The following is a 26,048-nucleotide window of genomic DNA, read 5'->3' as shown; positions in this document are numbered from 1 at the left end:
TAGAATAACAGTTGCACTCAGCTGACCCTATTAACTAGTCATTTTTGACTGATTTGTTTTTAGAGTGTAATCAATTTGTTTCTGAACGTGGGTCAGACCAAAGAGTCGGTATATGGGGAAGTCTAAAGTGTCGGTATATGGGGAAGTCCTACATATCTATTTTTTCTAAATAATATTGTAAATAGGCACTGCAAATGAGATAAATTCCCAAACAAATCATTTTTTTTCCTTCTTCAATTCTTTATATCCATATAGGGATGTTTCATGTGTTTTTAAATCCATATACTGTGGGCTGTGGGCTGTGGGCTACACACTTAAAATGTTGGGCAACATACTGTCCACTGTGTTGGGTAATGTATGTTGGTAATATACAGTGCGTCCCAGAAAAAACGAAACCGAGATTTGGAGATGATTTATCATCACTTAATCATAAATATAATAGACAAATTACCTACCATTTTAAAGCTTAGAATCTGAAATTACTTAGATTATTTGTCATTCACGCATAGGTGAGCAAAAACAATTCGAAGATAGGCTGCCAACTCATTTGGCGGGGGGTATCTGAATTTCAAAAAGAAAATCACATGACTAAAAACATGAAAAAGTTCAATATCTGCTCTTTAATTTGATACCTTAATCACAGAAATTTCAAATAACCAGAACTTTGTTATTTCTTGACCATTTTCTATAATTGAGGTATCAAATTAAAGAGCAGATATTGAACTTTTTAAAAAGGTGGTTTTCTTTTGAAAACCGAGATACGGCTCGCCAAGTGACTTTTTGGTATCCCCTTTTCAAATTGTTTTTGCTCACTCATGCGTGAATGAGAAATAATCTAAGTAATTTCAGATGAAAGAGGAGATTCTAAGCTTTATATGGTTGGTCATTTGTCTATTCTATATGATAAATCATCTCTAAATCTCGGTTTCGTTTTTTGTGGGACGCACTGTATATATATATTCTGGGCAATTATTATCAAACTGAGCGAATTTATTACTCAGTTTTATTACCCAATTTGGGTAGATTTTAACCAATAGTTGTGTCTACAGTACTATGTTCCCAGGGTTGGTTAAAAGTTTTTCATTTTTGCCCAACTATCTCAAGAGTGTACATGAGCAGTCACGAGATCTTGACCTATTAATACAGCATCATTGCTTGAGATATTTACTTGTTTTTCTTCATTGAGTTCCGCTTATATTTTCATTTGTTTTCGGATTAAGCTCTGATCAAACTTGTGTTTTAGTATGATAAGTGCAAGATAAGAAAAGGCAAAACAGTTTAGATTGTCATTTTCCATGTTCAACTTCCTACCATTATCTCCTCAAGTACATGGTCATGATATTTAAGATGAATTATAAATAAATGAAAACTGGCAAGTCAAAGGTTGGTACATAACTACTGAATATGCTGAATGAGAGATTAAGGGAACAGTCACACATTAATCAGTTGCAACCGATCATTATGATTGGAAATAAGTCAAATAACGTAATATCTTTTGACGGTATAGCCATTGTAACTGCAGTATATGATGGTCAATGATACCTTGAGTTACACTACTTCTGAGCCAATCAAAACCAAGGATTTCACTGTAGATATAAAAAACGAAACCGAGATTTATCGATGATTTATCATAACTTAATCACAAATACAATAGACAAATGACCTACCATTGTAAAGCTTAGATTCTCTTCTTTCATTTGAAATTACTTAGAGGGGAAACCAGAAAGTCATGGGCCGGCTGTATCTGGGTTTCAAACAGAAAACCACATTTTTAAAAAGTTCAATATCTGCTTTTCAATTTGATACCTCAATTACAGAAAATGGTCAAGAAATAACAAAGTTCTGGTTATTTGAAATAAGGCTTGAATTTCAATAATTTCATAAAATAAAGAAATTTTACATGCTTGCGTTCAAACTCACTCGACACTCCGTTTTGTTGACGATCAGCAATGCGTTAAGTCTTTTGTTTACCATACGATAGCTTAGTGGGAAACCGGTGAAAACACGTTTATTTAATGAAATTGTGGAAATACAAGCATTGTTTCGAGGGGACATAACTTTTTTTACTTCTTGACCATTTTTGTGATTAAGGTATCAAATGAAAAAGCAGATATTGAAGTTGGCATTTGATTTTCTTTTTGAAATTCAGATACACCCGCCAAATGAGTTTTTGGTATCCTTTCTTCAAATTGTTTTTGCTCACCATGCGTGCATGAGGAGTAATTTAAGTAATATCAGGTGAAAGAGGAGATTATAAGCTTTACATTGGTAGGTCATTTGTCTATTGTATTTGTGATGAAGTTATGATAAATCGTCGCTTCATCTCGGTTTCGTTTTTTTTTCTGGGACGCACAGTCGTTTGGAAAAACGAAACCAACACCAGGAGAGCGTTCACGAAATGAGTTGTTAGACGTAGCTGTTATCCGACAAGTCCTGTTTTAGCCGACAATTGCCATAATAACAGTGCCTCTCCGCCAATCAGAATCAAGGAAAATTGTCAGATCTGACAACTTGTCGGACGAAAATGGAAAATATCAGAATCGGATCTTCCTGTTTCTTAAAGCTAATCCTGTGATATTTATCATGTTTCAGTATTCCTAGGGGCAGTTGCGACTATTGAGCTTGGCACGGTTCTTTTCCCCTTTTTCGCCTGCATCTCTTCGCCATCCCTTTTCGTTGGATCCCTCCTTGGTTTCATCTACGTAGCTATATGGTATGTGAACATACATGTCATACGAATACGATAATCATTATAATTCATCTGCATGACTTATGACGCCGATGGATGGGGGGTGGCTTATGATTTTTTCAAATGATGGTACTAAAGAAGGGGAAAGAGGGGGAAATCAATAAAGAAAGAACGAACGAAGGAAAGAATGATATTGAAACAAGATGACAAGATGAGAAAATTACATAAAACCGAATTAAAAAAATAAATAAAAAGGCGCCTATTCTAATGAAAACCCTGGCGCCACCCTTGCAAAAAAAAAAATAAAAATAAAACCAAACATTACTTCTCATTGGGGGTGAGGAGGGGGTTGGATAGGGCATAATGTACCGTGTTGGCATAATTTATATTACAATGAAGAAATGTTTGACCTTGTTTAGAGCAATGTTTTATTTATTTTATTTCATATTTTACATTTTGAGAAATGCTCGTTTCGTTAAAAAAATATAAATTGTAAATAAAGGAGACAACCAACAATAAAAAAGTAATGTCATCAACAAACTGTTACATTCTAGCAACAATGTTATAATAAATTTGAAAGACCCTATCGTTCTTTTTTGTTTTAGAGAGGCGACCAGGTTTATCTTAAAATACAAGCAAATATTTTTCCTTTATAATATACACTTTTATTTCCCATGTATCTCGACTCAAAGTTTATTAATTTTGATTTTTGGAGGAAAAAAATCAATATCAATTTGCAAATTAATTTAATAGGTAAAATGGCTATTATAGGATTATCTCAATTTTACACCTAACTGGTAAATTACGTCATACGGAGTAAACTCTTTTTGTCGACATAAATATGTATAGTTCATACCTTTTTGTTGTCAGGCCATTACACGGCAGAACTTGGTCTTATGTTTCTAATTGAATGTACAAATTTTCCATTTGTCATCCTTGATTGAAAATACATCATGGTAAAGTTTATCAAGGTTTCATTGAACAGCTCAAAGAAAAATGAAAGTAGAAAGATTGCGAATAATTTGAAAACTTTTCATCAATCCTTCGCTACATTTTCTCTTTTTTCTTTTTATATTTTGCAGGTTTTCTGTTCAGTTATCACACATTATCACCTGTCCCAATATTGACGGCGGGAAGGTAAAACAATTGAATCAATTATTCTAAGAAAGAAGAATAGACAATTTATAAGTGTAATGATTATTTTAGATCGTAGAGTGGAGGGCAATTCTAAAATGTTGATGACGATGATGGTGGTGGTGGTGTCGATGCAATGATGATAATGATGATAGTGATACTGGCATCAATATGGTGATGATAAACAATCAGTTAGAATCTGTTAGAAAATTTATCCTTAAAATAAAAGAAGTTCCTGCAGCAGAGTCTCGAGAACACCTTTAAACTTACCAGATTGCGTAATCTTACAGGAAATTTGGTATTTGGTGTATGGAATTTTACAAATTTCCTTTAATAAAATACCCTTTCCCCTTTTTAAGCGGACCTGTTCTGATAAATTGCATAAAAATTCCTGTTTTATGAATTTACAGATTGATTCTGTTATTGCTTTTTGCAAAATTTTCCTTTTTTTCTGTAAAATCACGGTTTTTTTTAACAGTGTATACTAATGATTTAAGTAAAATGAAGAAGAACATTTTTTTTTCATTTTCTCTTTTTTTGTCTTGGCCCTGAAACTTTGTTTGGGCAATGACCCACCTAGCGACCCGTATCTGTACGACAGTGAAAGAGAGATGAATAAAAAGATAGAAAAAGAGATTGACAAATAGTTAAAAAGGGAGAAAGCGAAAAAGAGACAGATAGTTAGATAAATAGGTAGGTTATTATATATATGTAGGTAGGTAGGTAGATATAGGAAAAGAAAGTGCGAGAGAGAGAAAGAGAGAGGGATAAATAAAGAGGTGGTTAATATTCTTCTCTCAATTTGTTGCAGGGGTTTCCATACGAATCTGTTATCATCCAACTTCCGGTACTCATTTTCACATTTCTTCTGATGATAAGGTTTCTTTACTTCCTCATCATATCAATCATGAAGAAGATACAGAACACCAAGATATCGGCAAGTCACACCCCCTTTTTTTTATTTATTAACCAATCGGTTAATCTATGAATGAAAACAATTATTTCAGATATTAATTCAATACCCCCATTTACTTGCACATCAATGACCTGCTTAGCAACGCTTTGTTATTCTATGCCCCCTCCCTATATTCTAACCATCATCACTCTTATTCCGCTTCACACTCAATTTCATGAAATATTATTTTATTTTCTACTAAAATAGTTCCTATAATGAGCATTATTATTGTGCATGGTAATTATCATTGTTGATTGAAATTTGAATTGTTTATTGGAATTGACTTTGTACATTTGAATTATTGTAAATTTGAATTGTTTTAAAATTGAACGTGTATTTTTTTATTAAAGTTGAAATTATGTGCAATTTATATGTCTTTTTCTTCACTGTGAATTCAATGGCAGTTCAGCCTTCGAGCTATACAATAATTAAATAAATATATCTTGAATCTTGAAAAAGTTGTCTTCAATGATACATTCACTGTAAAAACTGTGGTGTTAAAACTGATATCAATTGGTGTTAATAGAGGACCACACCCTGAGGTGTTAAAATTACACCCTAGAGATTGGACATAACACCAAAGAGTGTAAAATAACAACGAAAGGTGTTGTAATAACACCTATAGGTGTAAAACTAACACCACCAATTTAACACCGGTATAAAATAACTGGTGTGGTCCTTTATGTACACCGGTTAACACCACAGTTTTTGCTGTGTTAAAAGCATTTCATTGCAGTCCAAGACTGAATGATTGCGCAAGGTAAATTATACATAAATATAGATAAAAAAAGAAGTAGATTCATAACCAAGTCGATATCTTGATACACATGATAGATGAACTTTTTTCAACCGATGTGTTAAGGAAATAACATTCGATTGATCAGGAAAACACGGATATCACCATGAATGTAATAATGCCTTAACAGATCAAGTCGCAAGAAGATATATAAAGGATAAGTATTTAGTTCGATATTAAAGCCGTATTCTTACCTTGCAAACAGTGCAAGGCAGTTAGTGTATATCGGGTTGAGGAGTGGGGATGACAGCCATTTTAACTGAAATTTAAAAAAAAATGGGCCGGGAAAGGCACAAAAAGATTAGTCTGCTGGCACAGACCCCTGTTTTTCGCAATTTGCATACTGCATAATGGAGACTGAGTCTGAAGTAATGAGACTAGATTCACTACTGTGACTGACCAGGGACGTCTTCCTCTCACGTCCCTGGACTGACACAGAGAGTCTAGTCTTCACTCTAGACCTGCTATTGGTTGAAGTGTCAAATATGAGTCTGTGCTTTCAGACTACCAATAAATCAAGAGCTATTACTCCTAAAAAGTACAACGTATAAAATGCATCACCCACCCTTTTTATTGTGATTTCGGTTTTGTATTATCACGGAATTAGCTTGACATGGATTGACTTGGAATTCATTTTAACAGTTATTCATCAATTTTGTTTTTGTTTTCAGAGTGAAGAGAAATTGATGCAATCCTATCAAGCCCAGCACGTGCAAGCTCTCCTCCGACCACCGCTCCCTCCCAGGTATCGGATTTACATCCAAGACAGACTCGGGGAACTGGCAGTGGCGGCACCAAGCAGGGGCCGCGGAACGGTTTTCAAAGTGGGGGGGGGGGGGCTCACCATGCTAAAAATCACAATCATATGGTCATTTTTACGTTTTTGTACACGGTTTTGGAAAAAGTGGGGGGGGGGGGGGGGGCTGAAGCCCCTAGCCCCCCCCCCCCCGGTCCCGCGGCCCCTGCCAAGATTGTTCAAATAATGTTGGCGCAAAGTTCATTATTTTGGTTTGCAGAAGTGGATTTACTATACATTTTCTTTCAGTTTTAATTTTTATTTATTAATTAATTAATTTATTTATTCATTTATTGATTGATTGATTTATTGATTTATTTATTTATTTATTTATTCATTCATTCATTTATTCATTTATTTATTTATTCATTCATTCATTTATTTATTTATTTATTTATTTATTTATTTATTCATTTTGTTTTTTTGGAGGGGCAACGCTCCTTACGGGCGCGGGGGGTCAATTTTGCCCCCCCCCCCCATTGCGTGGGGTGCACTGTCATAGCTGGGTGGACATCCTGCTCGTGCGATTTAATTATAGGGCATTGAAACTACCAGAATCAAGGGGAAAGAGTATTCTGATATATGCACAGGCATTAATGTACATATACAGTGCGTATCAAAAAAAGTTTACACTTTGAAAAAGCTCAGGGAATTAAAAAAAAACACAATATATGGGTAATTTCTTTACATATAATCTTGGGTTTGGGTCTCATCTATCCAATGAAAGTTAAAGTTTTGACAGAATGTTACACTTGAGTGAGCACTGTCCGTTTTTGTGAAGCTCGCATAAATCTGTTTGAGCAGAAATTCTCGTTTTCACGCTGTTTCAAGGGGAAAGGGCAAAATATAACTTAACCTGCAAAACATTTATCATACATTTTTCTTGCATCTTTAGTCAATTGAAATAAAATGGATACATTCAATCATTTTTGAACAATTTTGCCACCCAAATTGAAATTTCAACACCTAGTAAGCACAAACTTTACCCTTTTTGTGCCATCTAGATCTGAGGACATAACTGAATCTAAACAAAAGTTTATATCAGACATCTCCAGCATTTTTTCACTAAGTTTTTATCATTTAAAGTGGGTTTACATTTCATTTTTCATTTATTACTTGACAATGATTAACCAAATGAAAATCAAGCCTTAGCCGTTTCATGTAAATCACAGCTCAGTGTAAAGCAAATATCGTCACGATGGCATAAGTGTGTGGGGGTGGGGTGGGCGCAATGCACTCTTCAAAGTGTTTTGTGCAAGGAAACAAGTTTAAAAGGTAAAGGATATCTTCAAATCAATATTACTAGCTAAATTCCACGTGTTCTTCATGATTAAGGTCTACTTTTATTAGCATAAGTATTTGAAAGTTCTGCGCAAATCATTTTTCACTAACTTTTAAAAAGTAAGTGGTGCTCACTCAAGCGGAAATATTTTTCGACAGTTACATCGTCATTTGCTTATATGGATCTGTACCAATGTTAAAATATGGAAAAATCTTTAGGATATTACACATGTATAATTTTACAGGATTTTTTCAAAGTGTAAACCTTTTTTGATACGCACTCCATATTTCCACTACCAACCCCCTCAAAAAGTTATAATTGATATTATAACTGAATGATTTTTTAGTACATGCATTGGAGGCATTGCATTTTTTTTTATTTGCAAGGTCATAATCTACCAATCTGATCTGTCTTTTATGTGAAACTGATTGCAGACAAATGATTTTACACATCTCTCTGTGCTATAGTTGATTGACAATACAAATTACTGATAAATATTTGACGATGAGAGCCAAAATTAAAAAGGGCGAAAATCCTTTTTAAACTTTGATACACAATTTCTTTTACTATAATTATAGTTCACGGATTTCTACTTTTTTTACTTTAGTTTTATTGAGCAAACTAAATATACTCAAATTCTAATGAAAGTAAAATAAATCTGCAAACAGTTAAATTTAACAATAATCACCAGAATTTGCTATATATGTCAAATATTTCCTTCAGGATCTACACAAAGAGATGGGAAATGATTGCCTACCACTGGTACGAACCAACACAAAACTTCATCTATCCAACCCGAATCATTTGCACATTTGTTGTTGCTGTACTTTGTGAATACCAGGTAAATATCGCCATTATATGAGACGTAATGAATATTTATTTTTTCATATTGCTATTTATACAGCAGTTGCACAACATAAAAACTCTGACATACTTTGTTTTGCAAGATTATTTTTCAATGTATTACGTACGTGTTAATGCTATAATTTTGTTTGCCAGAGTTGCTGCTAATATCCCAGAAATTGTTTTTGTGGCAAAAGTTTTATGCAACAGGCCCCAGACCGACCAGAATTCTTACTCTCTTCTTTCTCTCTACAGTATAAAAAAACGAGTATATAATTAACTCATCCGAGAGAGTGAATTGAATTCACTCGATAGCGAGTGACATTCAACTTTTCTATTGCATTTTTGTCTTTAAATGATACACCATTTCTGTATAGTTGTCATTTTCACTTTATATGTCTGTATTTTTAAACGTAATCATTAAATACATGCTTTTGATTTGTAAATCCCAGACCGGATTTCCCCCCTTAGACTTAGGAAATCAATTTGAATAGAATTGAATTGGATAAATTGAATGAAACAGCGAAATCAATTGTGGATATCAGAACCGTGACCAATCGATAATCTATGGAGTACCAAAGTGATGACGTCACAACAAACTTTTTGTTGCATTTCAGCATTTTTGATACCATATTCTGGTAGAGCATGGTGAAAAAAATCCCTAATTCCAAAATTTGGTGAGGATCGGCCCATAGGGGCCTCAGATATGACCTCATAAATACATAATTAGCCCTGTCGTAGTCATTGTATATTTAGAACAAACCAATACACATTGACTTCAGTGGTGCTGATTATGCATTCATGAGGTCATATTTTGGGGCCCCACGGACCGATTCCCACCATATTTGGGTTGTGGGTTTTTTTTCATCATGCTCTTCCATAATATTTTATAATATTTTATAAAAAACGCTGAAATGCAAACAAGTGAAAAGTTTGTTGTGACGTCATCACTTTGGTACTCCATAGATTATCGATTGATCACGGTTCTGATTTTCACACTTGATTTCCCTGTTGTATTCAATTTATAAAGTTTAATTCAATTCAAATTAATTTCCTACTTCGGTACTCTGTATGTCACAGGGCGCAGATAATAAAAACAATACTCAATCATAATTTCTATTCAATGTTATTTATTGCAACCAATATACAATGTAAAATACAAGTTTACAAAGTAGGGGGCAACAACAGAATAGTGATGTGGGAACCTAAAGAAACTTCGATCTGCTTTAGCATGTTTAGTGGCCTTTCTTTTCATTTTTGTTTTATTATTCCAATCTGAAAACAGATCGCCATCCGGACCACGTATGGTTTGGACCAAGCTCTTAGCAATGCATTCAAGAAGTTTCGCGAATGGTATACCGTCTTCGTAATAAGTGAAGATATCCCGCCTGCTACAGCCAATCAGACGTATTTAGCTCTTGATCGTTACGAAACAGCAGCTCATGGTATACCCTTTTATCGAATCATGAATTTATATTAACAACAGAAGAACATATATATGTAGCTTTACGACACCCCAACAATTGTTCGGATACCGGACCTATATACTTGACTTTGTTAAACATTTTCTACAATGCTAACAAAGAATCATTTTAATCAAAATACTAACATTGAAAACAAAACCTTATTTCTAGTGCAGTAGTCAGCGTGCCGTGTCCTTAATAAAAGCTGTTAAAAAGTAATGAAGCCATAAATATAACGCTATCTGACTTAAATAATGCATTTTGTGAACAATGACATTTCTTTTTCTCATATGCATATTGACAAATTTTCTATTTTGAATCATACCAAATCCATCTTTTGTTTTACTAAAACTATATACATGGGGGGGGGTGCTACTTATTTGTGCGCTTTACCATTGTCGTTCTCTCTTATCTTCAACTGTTTTTTTCTCCCCTTTTCTCTCTTCGTTGAGATTATTCCAACTATCACTATAAGTTATTAAATAAAAGGGTCATATTTATACTTGTTAACAGTATCCTGGTATCTAGCCTGTGCGTTGTCTATCGCCATCTCTCTCTTGTATATTGCACATATCTTCGTCTGCTTCAGGTAAAACAATCTTTTAATCTTCTGTATTTGTATTATTTGTTTATTCGTTGTAGGAGATTTATTAACTTGTACAAATAGAACAAAAAAACACCTTTACCATTGCGAAGACAAAAATGGGAACATGCTGAAACCTTGTTAATGTTCTTTTTAGTTATTAATTTATTTATTTACTCATTCATTCATTTATTCATCCTTCCATCCACCCACCCATTCATTCATTCATTCATTTGTCCATCGATCCACCCATCCATCGATCCATCCATCCATCCATCGATCCATCCATCCATCGATCCATCCATCCATCCATCCATTCATTCATTCACTCATTCATTCACTCATTCACTCATTCATTCATTCATTCATTCATTTGTCCATCGATCCACCCATTCATCGATCCATCCATCCATCCATCCATCGATCGATCGATCCATCCATCCATCCATCCATTCATTCATTCATTCACTCATTCACTCATTCACTCATTTATTCATTCACGCATTCATTCATTCACTCACCCATCCATGCATGCATGGATTCATTCTTTCAAACATTTTTTTCTTCCATTCTTACAAAATATCATTTTAGTATGAATTGTACAAAATCATTTTTCACAAAATATAGAATATATGACAGATTTGTTAACATGAAAATGCGTATTTATCACGTTGTCATTTAAGGCACAGATTTATTTTGTTTTCGAGTGTACATTTTGTAGTTATCTAGTAAGTCAAATCTATAGGTGAAATAATAATGATACAAGATATCATAACACACAATCAAAAAAGGGATACCATTGCACACTCTGAAAAAGAAATCAATTTTAAACCCTCATAGGTGCAGAATAAATTTTGCAACAAAAATGTAATTTGTAGAGTTGCAGAGCTCTCAAAAAATCTTTTTCACATCGTATCGATTAGGACACCGTTGCCGAATCGCTATCTTTTCATTTTGGAATAAGAAGTGTTTGGATATTCTTTTTCCTCTCTCTTTATTAGTGGCATTAAAGGTTTGGAGTGACACTTCCCCCCGATAGTCCTATGATAATTTTTTTTAATCAGAAAAAGAAAGAAAAGGAAAGTAAAAAAGGGTTAAACATGATATTATTTGTTGAACAGTCTGTCAAATTCTACAAGAACATTTTACATTTTGAAAAGGCTTGTTGTTTAGCTCACTCGCTTTTTAGAAACCCCGCCCATGTTGGCCCCCTCGCCTTTCGCTATTCGCCATTTTCATCCAGGCCTGTTTGTATTTTGTATCATTTTTAATCCAGAAAACACGTTTTGAGGCTGTACAAAGGAGATCGGAAATTCTTGCCAGATGCGTCTCTAAATTCAGTCAAGAGCATGGTAAGTTGCAGATATTGAGGATGAATTTAATCTAAATCAAATTATACACAACAAAAAAAGTAAGTCCCCCCTAAATCAAACTGCTGTAACTTTTGAACCGAATTATTTTGAGATATGATATTTCATGGGTGGATTTATACACTCATTAAGCAACTCCTGGGGAAAAATGAGATTAATCGGTTGAGTCATGCATGAGTAATTAAAGATTGAATTAAAAATGACCATTTTTGAAAGTCACAAGAGTCGTTTTTCAGATTGTGCAAATACAAAGTTGGGCAAAAATTGTTTTTAGGTGAACTTTATAGTGTTATGCTGTTTTACTATCCATCATTTAACCATTTCAGACCAAATTTTGATATCGTATGTTCATGGTTGAGTGAGCACGATGTATTGCAGGGGCCGCGGAAGCGGGGAGGGCGGGGGGGGGGGGGTGCTGGGGGGCTTCAGCCCCCCCCCACTTTTTTCCATAAGCAAGTACAAAAATGTAATACGATTGTGATTTTTGGCATGGTCAGCCCCCCCCCCCACTTTGAAAACTGCTCTGCGGCCCCTGTATTGTGACGTGTCATCATAGGGTTTTGGGGGTATTATCTTTTACAACTTGTTAGATCATGTTAAAATTTGAAAATGTTGATGGCTCCCCCGATTATAGGCCCCTCCCCCATTTAAAATTCTGAATCCACCACTGATCTGTCCATACATTCAACTGATCCTGAGAAATTGTTAGGAAAAGAATACATTTATGCAGTATAAAGAGTATTCATTCCTAAATTTTTGAATGTGCTCGCTCAACCATGAAATGGCTAAAGTTCGGAAAGTGTTTGGTGATAGAAATGATGAATGATAAAAACAACAGCAATTAAAGACACCTTTCAAACCAAATTTGCCCCCAATATTCACTTTATTACCCTTTAAAATGAGTCTGTGACATTGAAAATACCAATTTTCCAACTTTGATGCGTGCTCACTCATCCATAAACAAACAAATCGATTTCATTTTTGCACAGAATTCTGCCCATATGTTGATAAACATTACTGCCAAACGGCATTGCTAAAGACAGTCTTGAAAAAAAGTTCCACCATATTGAATAAGGGGTTTACGTATGCTTAAACATATGCACCCATAATGTACACAAGTCTATGAGAGAGGAAGTCAAAATTTTAACAAATATGAAATGAGGGTTTGTTTCATGGACGGTTTTTGTTACTTCTGCCAACAGTTATTTCATGAAACTTCGCACATGGCTTCAGAGTAACACTATCCGAAATGTGCGCACACCAAAATAACCATTCGATTCGGTACAGAGCGGGGCCAAGGCCTTGAACTTTCTTCTCATTTGCATAATTTTCGAATATTGTGTGCTCACTGATGCATTAAACATCGGGATTTTCATAAAAATCAAATCAAATGAACTGTGCAAGGAGTTGTGTGACAGATATCCATAGTTACAAATTGCAGTTTTTCCAATAACGTAAAAAAGAGCTAATCACATTCCACATGTTCATTCAAGCGTAAATGTTTAATTTGACACCTTTGAATCATTGAAGCATGTAAATTGGTCATGAACATAACAAACAAGTTGAGAAAAGATCATTTTCAGTTAGAAAAATGAAGCAATACTTGCTACGATATTTGAAAATCGCATTTTTTGTTTCCAATAAATGTTCATTGAACCGTGAAACGGTGAATATTGTTGGAGATAGTCTTCCCCAAAATAACTGTCATCATATTCTAGCATTTTTTATTGAAAGAAATGTGTAAAAATCCAATTATAGCAAATTTGGACTTGAGTTTATTCAACCGTGAAATTTAGCTTAAAAAGTTGTATCGTCTTTTAGAAAGTACCCTTTCCAAGCCTTCTGACTAGTTTTCATGATGAGAATGTGGAATTAGTTCCAATACAATGGAATCAAAGTCGTGATATTTTGCTTGTGACTTTTGAAAAGTGACATTTTTGCCTTCTGACGGTGCTCACTGAAGCATGACGTAAGATACATCCACAACATTTACTCATAGGGTAGCTTATAAAATTACCTACACGCTCATGTAAAAATATATCAAAAACTCGCATTGGTTCGGAAATTATTGATGTTTGTTTAGGGGGGGACTTACTTTTTTTGTTGTGTATAGATAGATATAAACTATTGCGACAAATTCTAACAATTTACACATTTATGGGCGGGGCTCTGAATGGGCTTTCTTATAATTCTACTCAAACCTTGATTGATATAGACTTTTCAATTAGATCCTTTTAAAATGATTTTAAATCTAAAATGACAATCAACTTTACTGCCCGTTCACACGGTAATAAAAAAATCGTGATTTGAATGATGATTCCAGTGAAAAATAAGGCTAATGAAGAATTCTTAGCACGTGTGAAACCAAACTATAAAATCACGAAGCTAGTCACAATCATGAATTCAAATTCTACTCCGGAGGTGAATTTCAGTTAAGTTTCTCTCAAATTACGGTACTAATTTTACGTGTGAAAGGCTTGATCTCTAAAACATCTTTCGGGGCGGAGCTCACGTGTCCTTTCAAGCACTTCCGTAGATAATACAATGGTCATGATGGTCATGCACTCATTGTATCTATGCAGTGCTTTGATTGACAAGTGTGTGTGTGTGTGTATTTGAGTTTTGTCAGACGTGTATCAATCAGATATGATTATTTACGTCTGGGACCGACCTTAAGTCACCAAGGACACATACCGCCTTCGCTCGAGAATTCGAATTCAAATATCAGTTTTCGAGTGAGCGTGTGAAAGGTCCGATGATTGGACGAATTGCAATCATCAACACAATGATGATTCAATATTTACGTGTGAAAAGGCCCTTGTCGACGAGAATACAAATTATTAACAATGGCCCGTTGTTCATAGTCTGTCAGTACATTTTAGTACTGACATGCAGCATTTATCATGTTTACATAGCGCTTAATATAATGTTTTTTGAAGAACCGCATAAAATAACCAAGCTTTAGCACGGCTACCCTAATTGGGTGCTCTTGCATTAATTTTAAAGATTTTCTTCCTATCGCGGTACCAATTTACTACCCCCGGGTGGAGAGTGGCAAATGCAGATAAATAAAATACCTTGCCAAAGAACGCGAGTGGAAGCGAATAAAATGTAAAAAGAATTTGTATATGTATTAGCATTGAAAATATTCTACATTTTCGTGTTTTGTTTTTTCCTTCCACAGACTGGCAGCTTGCAGTATTGTGGATTTCAAATTGCGTATTACTTGTCAGGTGAGAATAAACATATCATATTAATATTTTTTGCCAGAATGATTTACTTTATTATCCTTTCAGATATTGAATAATGCAGATTTAAATTAGGATTTCATAAGTCACTTAATCAAACTAACAAACAAAATCAAATTATTCCAGGAAAAGTGGCAGGTATACAATTTGAACGTTTTTTGTTGTTTATAAGATATAAATTTTTAACAATAGCAGCGTTTGATGGAATCAGGCCCTTTTCAAAATTATTTATAATCAGCAACTATGTGCTTCGGGGGAAGGAAAAATATTGTCAATTGTCAAGATACTCTAAAAAATAACTGACCTATATTTTTTGAACCCGTGGTTATGTTAATGTGTAAGAATGTGTGACATACTTTAATTTCTTTTAATTTTAAAAGCAAGTCCACCCAAGCATACAGTTGATTCGAATACATAGGGAAAAATCAAACAAGCACGATGCTGAAAAATGTCAAAATTCACATATTTTACATCAAAGTATGATTAAATTTTCATTGATATCATGTTCATGCTAGGTTTTTTCTACTTTTTTTTACTATTTCCATTAAAATCAAGGTTATGTTGGGGATGGACTTCATTGCCCTTTAACATGTTTAATGAGAGAGGACTTTAGATATAGATGGCGTTTGATATGTTATACATTATAAATATATATATATATATATATATATTAAAGTTTCACGTATTGGCTTCTCTAATACTATAGTAACAAAATATGCTGGAGATAAATGGTAATGCTTTCAAAGCCAATATAGTTTTTATTTCCTCGAATTTTCACATTGTATATACTCCTGAAGAAGACGGAGGTCCGTCGAAAATTCGAGTAAATAAAAACTATATTGGCTTTGAAAGCATTACCATTTATCTCCAGCATATTTTGTTACTCTATATATATATATATAATATATATATATATATATATATATATATATATATATATATATATATATATATATATATATATATATATATATATATATGGATTAGTCCACTGACTTTGAGACAGAGGGTGGTGGGTTCAAATCCCAGCCATGGCGTAATTTCCTTCAGCAAGAAATGTATCAACATTGTGCTGCACTCAACCCAGATGAGGTGTCGTGAATGGGTACCCGGCAGGATTAATTTCTTGAATATGCTGAATAGCATATTTCTAAATTGATGACGTTATATAAATGCCTATTATTATCATCATTATTATTATTACTATTATTATTACTATTATTGTAATCATCATTATAATCATTATCATTATTATTATTATTATTATTATTATAAGTATCAGTATTATCATTATCATCATTATTGTCATTATTATTGTTATTATTATTATTATTAATATATATTTATTTCAGGTTATGTCATAATGAACGTAATGTGGTTCGTGGTGATATACGTGATAAGCGGTGCTGTGGTCATCCCTCTTATCAAGAATGCTTGGGCTTTTATTTCTGGATTTCTCAACGTTGTGGTGTAAGTAGGATTCGAATTTTTATCAAAGACCAGGTTCACCCCCAAATATCAAATCGATTTCTATCAATTGATGCAGGTCTAAAACCGATATAAGAAAAAAAAAGACGTGTAAGTTCGACGTTTTTGCCTTTGTTAAAACATCTTATCACTGGCGTTCATATAGGGGGGGGGGCTGCTGAGGCCATGGACTCCCCCAAATTTTTGCGACCGAGTAAAAAAATGGGTGAATAAGAATGAGAAATAAAAATATTTGAATATAATGCTTTCTAGATATGACGTCTAAAAAAGATGAGTTTTTTGTTATCAAAAAGTGTTTTTTTTTTTGGTTCGCTCGCACCTTTTAGATTTATTTTCCTTTTGGCCATGTCGAGTCCACCATATTGTTTTGGCTCACTACCCCCACTGCATCTTAGAATGATGTCTAGATTATTTTCCCTTCTGATTGATATTTCGAATATCTCGTTTTGTAACATATTTAGTAAGACTAGAGTAGATACCTACATAATATCAGTTATTTATTCAAACTTGACCAAAGTTAATGAAACAGTATGCTCAACAATAATCCGAGTTGAAACTAGCATGACTAAGAGATGCATGTTTTATTCAGCACTCAGTCGATAAATTTTAACATGCAGTTTGTTCAGTTTCGTCCTTAAACATAAAAGTTATTCGAAATAATTGTATTCCTTCGTCAGACCTTTGTTTGCAGTTGCATTCCTGGTGTTTGGTAGTCAACCTCTTCTGGCTAAAAGGGTCTTTCTCCAGCCAAAGTTAGATCAAAATGACAAAGATAAGCCCCTGGCTCTTCAACACAGGTAAGATAAGCCAAGGGACCGTTAATGGAACTGAGGGGGGGGGGGGGGGTGAACCTCTTTTAATAAATGTGACTTCCGGAAGTTTGTGAATAAAAGCTGCGAATGTATATGTAAACTGGAATTATCGCCTTTTTATCCTGAGCTTTTATTCATTAGTGTTAATGAAATATACTCTATTAACAATTTTAACAATAAATGGCAGTTTGAATAATGGATCATCGTTTCCAGTTCATGTAGATAACTAGGAGAATTATTTCTGTTACTTTTCCTGAGTAAACAGAATCAGATGTAAAACTTATTGATATTGTAGTTGCATTTTTCTTTATTATTATATTTTGATATTATCATCTCAATGCAATATTATAGGTTGTCTCGGGTTATCAGCATATTGATGATTTCATACATTTATAGCAATCATAGTTTTTGTTGCATAATAATTTGTATATAACATTTCCAAACCATTTTATTTTTAACTAGAACTAACAACCAGGAGACTGTTTACTGAGCATCCCCAATCTGTGGATTTTTACTGGCAAATTTGCTCTGAGCCAATCAGATGCAAGGATTTCAGTATCTTAAAACAATAGTCAGTGAGACATCACTGACGAAACATCTTCATGAAACACTCTCCTGAACTTGAGTCTTTGTCAATTAGTGTTCTGGACTTTTCGCATTTACTCCGGAGAACACTATCTACAACGCCGCATCAATGCCATTGAACATACAAGCCAAATCACAATGGAGAGCTGATAGGCCTTAATCGAACATGTCGAATGTTGGTGGGGACAGCATCGGAATCTCTTGACTATATACAACGACGTATTTGCAATCGTTGGTCCAGTGCAAATCTTCGGATGATGTGCTGGCCCAGTCCACCAACTTTCGGCAAATGCCTCTCAACACTCCATTGTGGTTTTATTTGCATATTCAAAGGAATCGATGCGTTTTAGAGAATTTTCCCGTAGTAAATGCGAAAACTACCCGTTATGTCTTTTGCAGGGATTTCTACCACATCTTCTCCTACTTCTTGGTTTTTCTCAACGTGATTGTTGGGATGTTGTCCTGTGTGATTCGAATCTTGACTGGTCTTTTTGTTGGTGTGTTTCTCTTGTGTCGTATTGATCGTCCAATCTTGATGCGGGGATATGAACATCTAGACCAATGTAAGATGATTGTTTGAATCATCATCATCATCGTCGTCGTCGTTGTCAAGAGAATCATCAATGCAACCATCGTCGTTCCTTTCATCATCATCATCATTGTGGAAGCGCAGTGGTGTAGCGGTTCTGACTCTCGCCTTGTAATCAGAGGGTCGTGTGTTCGAATCCCACCATGGCCTAGCGCCCTTTGGCAAGGCGTCAATCCACACTTTGCCACTCTCACCCAGGTGCTAATTGGGTACCGGTAGGAAACAACCGTCATTGTGGTTGGTTTGGCAAATTTGCGCCTTACAGGCTGCTTGGAATGCTATGAATCCAGTGACCGGGTAATAATAATTGTGAAGCGCTTTGAACAGTCGTAGATTGATAAAGCGCTATATAAATGCCAATTATTATTATTATTATCATCATCAACATCCTCCTCCTCCTCCTCATTACCAGCAGCATCACTATCGTCAATACCACTACCATCATCATCTTTATCATCCTCATTATTGCCAAAACCAATCTCACCACAACCAACTTACCAGTCATAAATGCCACCACTGCCACCTCCACCACCACCACCACCACCATCATCCTCATCATCATCCTCCTCCTCCTCCTCATTATCATCGTCATCCTCATTATCATCACCAGCGATATCATCAATATCATCACTATCATCATCATCATCATCATCGTCCTCATCATCATCCTCCTCATCATTATCCTCCTCATTATCATCGTCATCCTCATTATCATCACCAGCGATATCATCATTATCATCATCATCATCATTCTTATGATCATTACCACCACCTTCATTGTCATCGCTGTTTTTTCACGTCACGTTTTAAGAGTGTCCATCTTCAACTTAAATTCAAATCAATTCAAATCAATTTATTTTCATCCTTCAACTAAATACAATTAAATACAAGATAGATTAATTCAGTTTAAATAAAAGCATGAACAAAATGCAACATTACATATTCAGTAAATATTGGTCTTAACAAGATATGAACGTAGTTTAGCTACTGTGTTAATTTAATCATCACGTGTTTTTTCTTTTTCTGCCAATGATCATTTTCATCATCGTCATTATCACTGCAAATCGTTGCAGTTAAATCCATCACAACTTCCGATACATATATTTTTCACCAAATTTTCAAATTCATCGCCGTTGATGCAATCCCTTTGTCTTCTTAATGTGCTTCTAGCATACCAGGCCTACATCGGCAATCTCAACATGATCAACGCGCACAGTCATCCCGTGGTCGTCGTCTTCTGTCAGATACTCGTCAACCGGATCATCAGTCGTAAGCGAGCCAAACTGGGGAGGGGAGGAGCCTCCGACCTGGCAGCGTCTTACAGCTTCGTGGAGCATGATGTCGGTATGTGCCAATATTATGATTGTGATTATGATGATGATGATGATGATGAAGATAGTGGTGGTGATAAAGATGATGATGATTGTGGTGGTGGTGATGGTGGTGATCGTGATGATGATGAAGATGGAGATGAACAAGTTATGATAATAATGGTGGTGGTGATGACGGTGATTATGATGACATGATGACGACGACGATGATGATGTTGTTGTTGTTGTTGATAATAGTGATTGGCAAATTGCAATTACCACCATTAAAAAACATCCTTTCATTATGATTTACTATATTGTTATGATCTGGAAAAGCAGTATACATGTTTATATATATTCACCCTTTTTTTCTTCTTTTTTTCCTATGGACACGTTTTACCATTAATTTTTAGGTCTGTCAGAGCCAGCTTTTCTTTTTACATCGCAAATTTAACCCAATGTCATGCCGTAATGCCTTTTGCTCACCTTTGCTTGCATTTTTTATTATTGCTTTATTTAGCTAAACTTTCTCTTTCTCTCTTTTCTTTCCCCTTTTCTGTATGACTGTGATGTCATTATGTTTGCATGTAGATCGATCTAATTCAAAGACAAACTCGTTTGGAATAGTCAGCTATGGCAGTACACATAACACTTCGAGCACATTGGGCAGTAAGTCACTCTCTCACATATTGAAATCGTCAGAATTTGTGACGTCACTACGCACAGCATTATGACATCACCGATCATGCAATCATTCATTTATTCTTTCAATCACTCAAACGTAAACGCCGAGGACTCATCACTTGGAATCATCTGCTCGTACATTACAGTGAATTTCATTTATTGTGTTACCTTCACTGAATTGGGTTCATCGTCTCATAAGGGAGTTTTCGATTCCACAATATTCGACGGATTTAAGAACAAAATAAATGTACCGGAAATGTCCGTCAAATGACAATGAACAGCTGAGAAGTCTTTGTCGCATATTGATGAACCGGGACAGCAGATCATTTTAAGTTTCGGTGCTGACAAAAAATTGAAAATATATCGCTTGTCCAGCGTCACGGGTGACACTGCTATTTTCATTCACTGATTTTCGATAAAGACTTCTTTGTCATGAAGAGCTTTTGAAAATAGATTCTCAACGTTCCAGAAATCGTCTGCTTTGTGGCTACGAAAACTCCGTCATTAGTAACTATCTGGCAGTTCCTATATAGCGATGACCCCAGTTGCTATGGTGCCATGGCGGCTTGGTTCTAAACAAATGAACCCGCCGAATGAAAGCGCGTGTTTCTCATAGGAGAAAATGACAGCTAACGGAATTTCATCGCTTGCAACCTATTTTACCGGCTAGTTAAAGTAATTTGCAAACTGTACAGACGATAGTCAGGTGCGACGCTGTTTAGAATCAGCCCACCTTGACACATGGCAACTGACGTCATACTTCGGTACTCTATTCTTAAAGCAAGAGTACATCTTAGCCAATCAAAATAGAGGAAAGTTATCAGATCTGACAACTTTTCAGATGACAAATGTTTATGAAACACTCTCCGTGTATGGGGGGGGGGGGGTGTTGAGGGGTACCCAATTCTTTTATTAATTGTTAAAATGAAAAAAATGATGCAAATGAAGATACACTGGAGATACACTTACTACGACTCGACGGGTCAATTTTATATGGTATTTTAATTATTTCCATTCCATGTGGCGTCGCGTGGTAGCAAATCTCATCTCGAATTGCATAATGCGAAAGAATTGGAATTTCATTCCGTTTGACGAGAGGGTCACTATATTCTTATTCTAATTTTCATTTCATTCCGTGCGTGCGTTTGAACACGGGATGTCCATCTATTCTTGGTTTAAATGAGGTCACATCAAACAATATTGATTTTGAATTGTCACTTATCAATTATTGTCCTTGTGTATAGATGTGTTCTGAATAAAATGAATTAATCTTTCAAGCCTTTGAAATGCTTATGAGGCCGTGAAAGAACGAGATGATTAGAGCTCGAAAAAGCTATCAACCAGGATGAGAATATACTACGGACAGAGGCAGTCTTCTTTAAACTGCAAAAAATTAACCTGTCAACCGGACTCCGAAATTCACACCAATTACAAAAATTACTGAGGCCTGGTCGCGGAGAGAGAGAGAAAAAAAGGGGAGGGCAAGGGAGCCCTTTGTTTCACAATCGATTGATTTGCTGATGTATTAGTATTCTGAAACCTTGCGAAAATAATATTTATGAAGAAGCGATTGAGACAGGGTATAGGAATGAGAATAGAAAAAGGGGGTGGGGAATCAAGGGCGTAGGACCAGGGGGGGTGCAGTGGGTGCACGTGCACCCTCCCGCTGAGGCAGAGGAATTCCGACACTGGCAAGCAAAACGAAATTTGTACCCCTTCTTAATTCTGCTTTCAACAGCTGATTTTTCAAAATTTAGTTCCATCTCCCCCAGATGTGCACCCCCATACGGACCATATCACTTTAGTTCCATCTCCCCAGGATGTGCCCCTCCCCATGCTTAAACCAGCCTGCTCCCTTGGGAATGTGGGCGATGGGATTCGAATTTATAAACATAAATTGCCGTTTAAAATAAATTCAATAATAATTTCAATTTTATTCATTCAACACAATGTACCTTAACCTTTACATTCCCTATTTATTTAAGCCGTTTTTCCACTGTAGCTAAAATGCTTTTAATGTGATCGAAATCAAATCACAGCCTTTTTTTGTCTACAGCAATAATATGACGATCGATCATTCAACCACCGTAAAAGAACATAACAACTCATATGCAGATATCACGTTTAAGGGCAAAACGAGAGAATGGGGTTATAGTGAAATATTATTTCTGGGTTGATGTAGAGGTTTTTATGCGCCACTTGGTATTTGCGTCCATCGTCATGTTGGGTCCATTTTAATATTGAAACTTATCAATAATATAGAATGGCTGTGTTTGTATCTATATCATATCATGCTTGTCACCGTTATGTTACATATTCACTACCATCCCGTTTTTCCTTTTTGAACTATATAAGTTGCATATGATACCAACATTTTCAAGGTTAATATCCTTACATCTGAAATAGATTCCAAGTAGATGCCGAATCATGCACTCTTAAAAATGTTTGGCAACATATCGTCTAAACAACAATAACTTTTGGTTGATTCTTAATCCAATTCTGGGTAGTATTAAACCAATAATGTATGCTTTGGGTAAAAATCACACAGTATTGGTTAAAAACTACCCAGAGTTAGACACATTTTTAAAATAATTGTTGTGTGGACAGTATGTTGCCTGACATTTTAAGAGTGTAGACGATCATTAATTTTATAGACCAAGGCCTTTTCTTAAACTTGGAAGCTATACACTAAGCGTCAAACCAACGAATTGGACTCCCTATCGACCAAGCTCTTACGTTAAATATTTTGAACGGCATAGTTGTCATCGATCCTGAAAACATAGAGTGCTTTTTTGACAGACAACAACCTACATTATTGTCAGATTGTTCAATGTTGTATTACATGTAATTTTTTTTTGTTCTGCTCTGAAGCGCCTTAAGCATCTTATCAAGGTGGAAAGTGCGCAATGTAGGGGAGACCGGGGTTAGTTGGAACATGGGGTAAGTTGAAACTTTGTAATTTTCTTTAACCCCTGTAAAGTAAATTTATGCAATACTACCCACAATTTATTTATATTAATAATACAACAGTTTTTAATCATTATTGCAATAAATTGAGGGCAGTATTGCATACATTTATTTACAGGCGTTAAAGAAAAGTACAATGTTTCAACTTACCCCATGTTCCAACTAACCCCGGTCTCCCCTAAGGCTCAATAATATATATACTATTATAATTTTATATTCAAAGTCGGTTTCGTTGATGTGACTGCAGCATCTTTACCCTGTAATGCGGTTTACTTACTTTTAAAGTCGTATTGTAGCGGCATGTACAGTATAAACATGGTGATGAAGCAAACTTAACTTTACAATCCCTGTCCCTTCATATCATAGCTTCCCCTCTCTTTCTTTACAAGTTTTCTTGTGAAATTTTCTTTTCTAATTTTCATACCAATTTATTGCCCAGAGAGCATATCTCCACACGCTCGAGCGACAATGCGATGGCAGCTCGCTTACACTCTCCTCTTCAATCCCAGTCTCCTGGGCACACGGAAGCGATCCCGTCAGATGAGCTACAAGGAAATGGAGAAACGCATCCTCAAGGTGGCGACTCTACTTCCTCACCGGCAGCAGGTCCTGAAGCGATCCAAGGAGGCATTCCCAGGGGGTCAGATCGGTTTAGTGGGACCCACTGGAAGGGTCCGATCAGCTCCAGGGCTGTTCTTGAATCACCAGGAAGACGACAAGCTGGCCGCCATGCTGCTGAACCGAGAGCTCATGGACGACCGTTCCGACGTCGAGGAAGACATACCGGAAGAGGTCAACGACGTTGAAGTTGTCGAGGTCAAAGTGAAGGACGATGCTGCAGAGACCATTCGAAACCAGGGGGGTGACGAAGGGAAACGGTCTGGGTTTGAGAGCCGTGTCGAAGACGATGTTGTTGGAAATAGTGTGCACCACGGTATGAAAAGCAAACGTGGGACGGGTGAATTGAATGAACTGACACACCTGTCTCAGTTTAGCCAGGATTCACAATCATCCAAAGACACTGATAAGAATTCAAGCAATGCACATCACAATGAACAAGCGTCCGGTAAACATGTCAACGACAATGTCGTTGATGATACAATCGACGATGCAGACGTTTGTGCTCAGGAACCGAGTAAAATTGTCGTTTATCTCGACGGCCCGTCATCATCGAGCACGGAAGATCACGATCACACTAAATCAAAGGACCACTTGTAATCAAGTTGAGAATTGTACAGTGCGTCCAAGAAAAAAGGAAACCGGAATTTCCATGTCTCTTTTAAAGACAAATGACTTAATATGATTATGAATTTACATATACATATACTTCAATCATTCTTTAATTTGTATTATTTAAGATGCTCTCACTGATCCCTGAAACGAGAAAGGATTCAGATCTACACGTGAGTTTCTACGCAAATCGTTTCTGATTCAGTATTTTGAACAATTTGCTAAGGTGTTGGTTTCAAATTAGATGTTAGATTGATAGATTCCACCCTTGCCCTGAGTATTAGTAAAAAAAAACATATTCAATAATAAATATTGTGAAATCTATATCTGAAAACAGATTTCCTTTTTTGTGGGACGCACTGTATAACAAATCAAAGTTGTTTTTTTGCTTATTAACTTTTTAGAATTCTTCATCACAAAATGGCACTAGGTGACTCCATGTCTCCATTTGTACAAGGTTTCTGATATTTGATACTAATGTCTGTGCACACCGTTAGTTTTTAATTCAAGGCTACACCATGTACACTGTCATCATTATATCCTAAATTATGATGATGGGTATCCGAATACAGGCGCAGAGAGAAGAAAGAGATAGACGTACGAGGGGGACATAGATTAAGAGTTAGGGGTGGGGGGGGGGGTTCTAACTAAAAAGGGGAGAGAGCTTAACCTTCTCCGTAATTTTCTTACTTTTTATAACTCAAACTAAGTGTGCTTTCAATCGAATTTGTGCCAGTTAAGAGATAACACGTCACAAAAACAGGATGAGATTGACTTATTCTAAATGAAGCAGTCGAAATGCTCTACTTTTTCCACCGTCCTTAACACGCTTAATGTCTGTTTATTTCAGCCATGCAATAGGATAATCCATTAAAAGGGTTTTTGATTCAGTCGTAATGGGCGCCTACAAAATGCGATGCCATAAAACATAATAAAAGGTACATTATTAATAATCCTTTCATTATTCCAAATCACCACGACTGATGACTCGGAAGTGAAGAATGTGATGAACAGAAAGCTCAGTATAATCGGGTTAATTCCTCATAAATAAATTCAGTCTTAAATTATTCGTGATAAAAACATGTATGATGGGGACAATTTTAATAAACAAACCGTACGATTCTGCCATTTACTGTGGGGTGTTACACGTTATGATAACTGGCCAATCTTTTAATTGGCACCTCTTTTACAGTGTTCGTTGTAATGTCATCAGAAATAAATCAT

The 26,048-nt window shown here is 35.6% G+C and overlaps 1 protein-coding gene across 2 annotated transcripts in view; it reads left to right on the top strand.

Moving 5' to 3' along the window:
* Positions 1-26,048, top strand: part of LOC121415973 (stimulated by retinoic acid gene 6 protein-like) — a 30,069-nt gene extending 4,021 nt beyond the window's left edge. Inside the window, exons 5-19 of one of the 2 annotated variants that reach the window (XM_041609384.1) lie at positions 2,593-2,713; positions 3,772-3,826; positions 4,635-4,760; positions 6,246-6,319; positions 8,376-8,493; positions 9,781-9,940; positions 10,472-10,547; positions 11,818-11,893; positions 15,096-15,144; positions 16,512-16,629; positions 17,325-17,444; positions 18,444-18,607; positions 19,804-19,977; positions 20,535-20,612; positions 24,034-26,048. In XM_041609384.1, the coding sequence (XP_041465318.1) occupies positions 2,593-2,713; positions 3,772-3,826; positions 4,635-4,760; positions 6,246-6,319; positions 8,376-8,493; positions 9,781-9,940; positions 10,472-10,547; positions 11,818-11,893; positions 15,096-15,144; positions 16,512-16,629; positions 17,325-17,444; positions 18,444-18,607; positions 19,804-19,977; positions 20,535-20,612; positions 24,034-24,812 (2,288 nt within the window). In that variant the 3' untranslated portion in view covers positions 24,813-26,048. The remainder of the gene's footprint in view (positions 1-2,592; positions 2,714-3,771; positions 3,827-4,634; positions 4,761-6,245; positions 6,320-8,375; positions 8,494-9,780; positions 9,941-10,471; positions 10,548-11,817; positions 11,894-15,095; positions 15,145-16,511; positions 16,630-17,324; positions 17,445-18,443; positions 18,608-19,803; positions 19,978-20,534; positions 20,613-24,033) is intronic. The other variant, XM_041609385.1, reaches the window with a different exon arrangement.

Source organism: Lytechinus variegatus, chromosome 5, assembly GCF_018143015.1.
Source record: "Lytechinus variegatus isolate NC3 chromosome 5, Lvar_3.0, whole genome shotgun sequence".
Taxonomy (NCBI): Eukaryota; Metazoa; Echinodermata; class Echinoidea; order Temnopleuroida; family Toxopneustidae; genus Lytechinus; species Lytechinus variegatus.
Note: the sequence above shows the minus strand (reverse complement) of the source record. Positions and strands in the feature narration are given on the sequence as shown.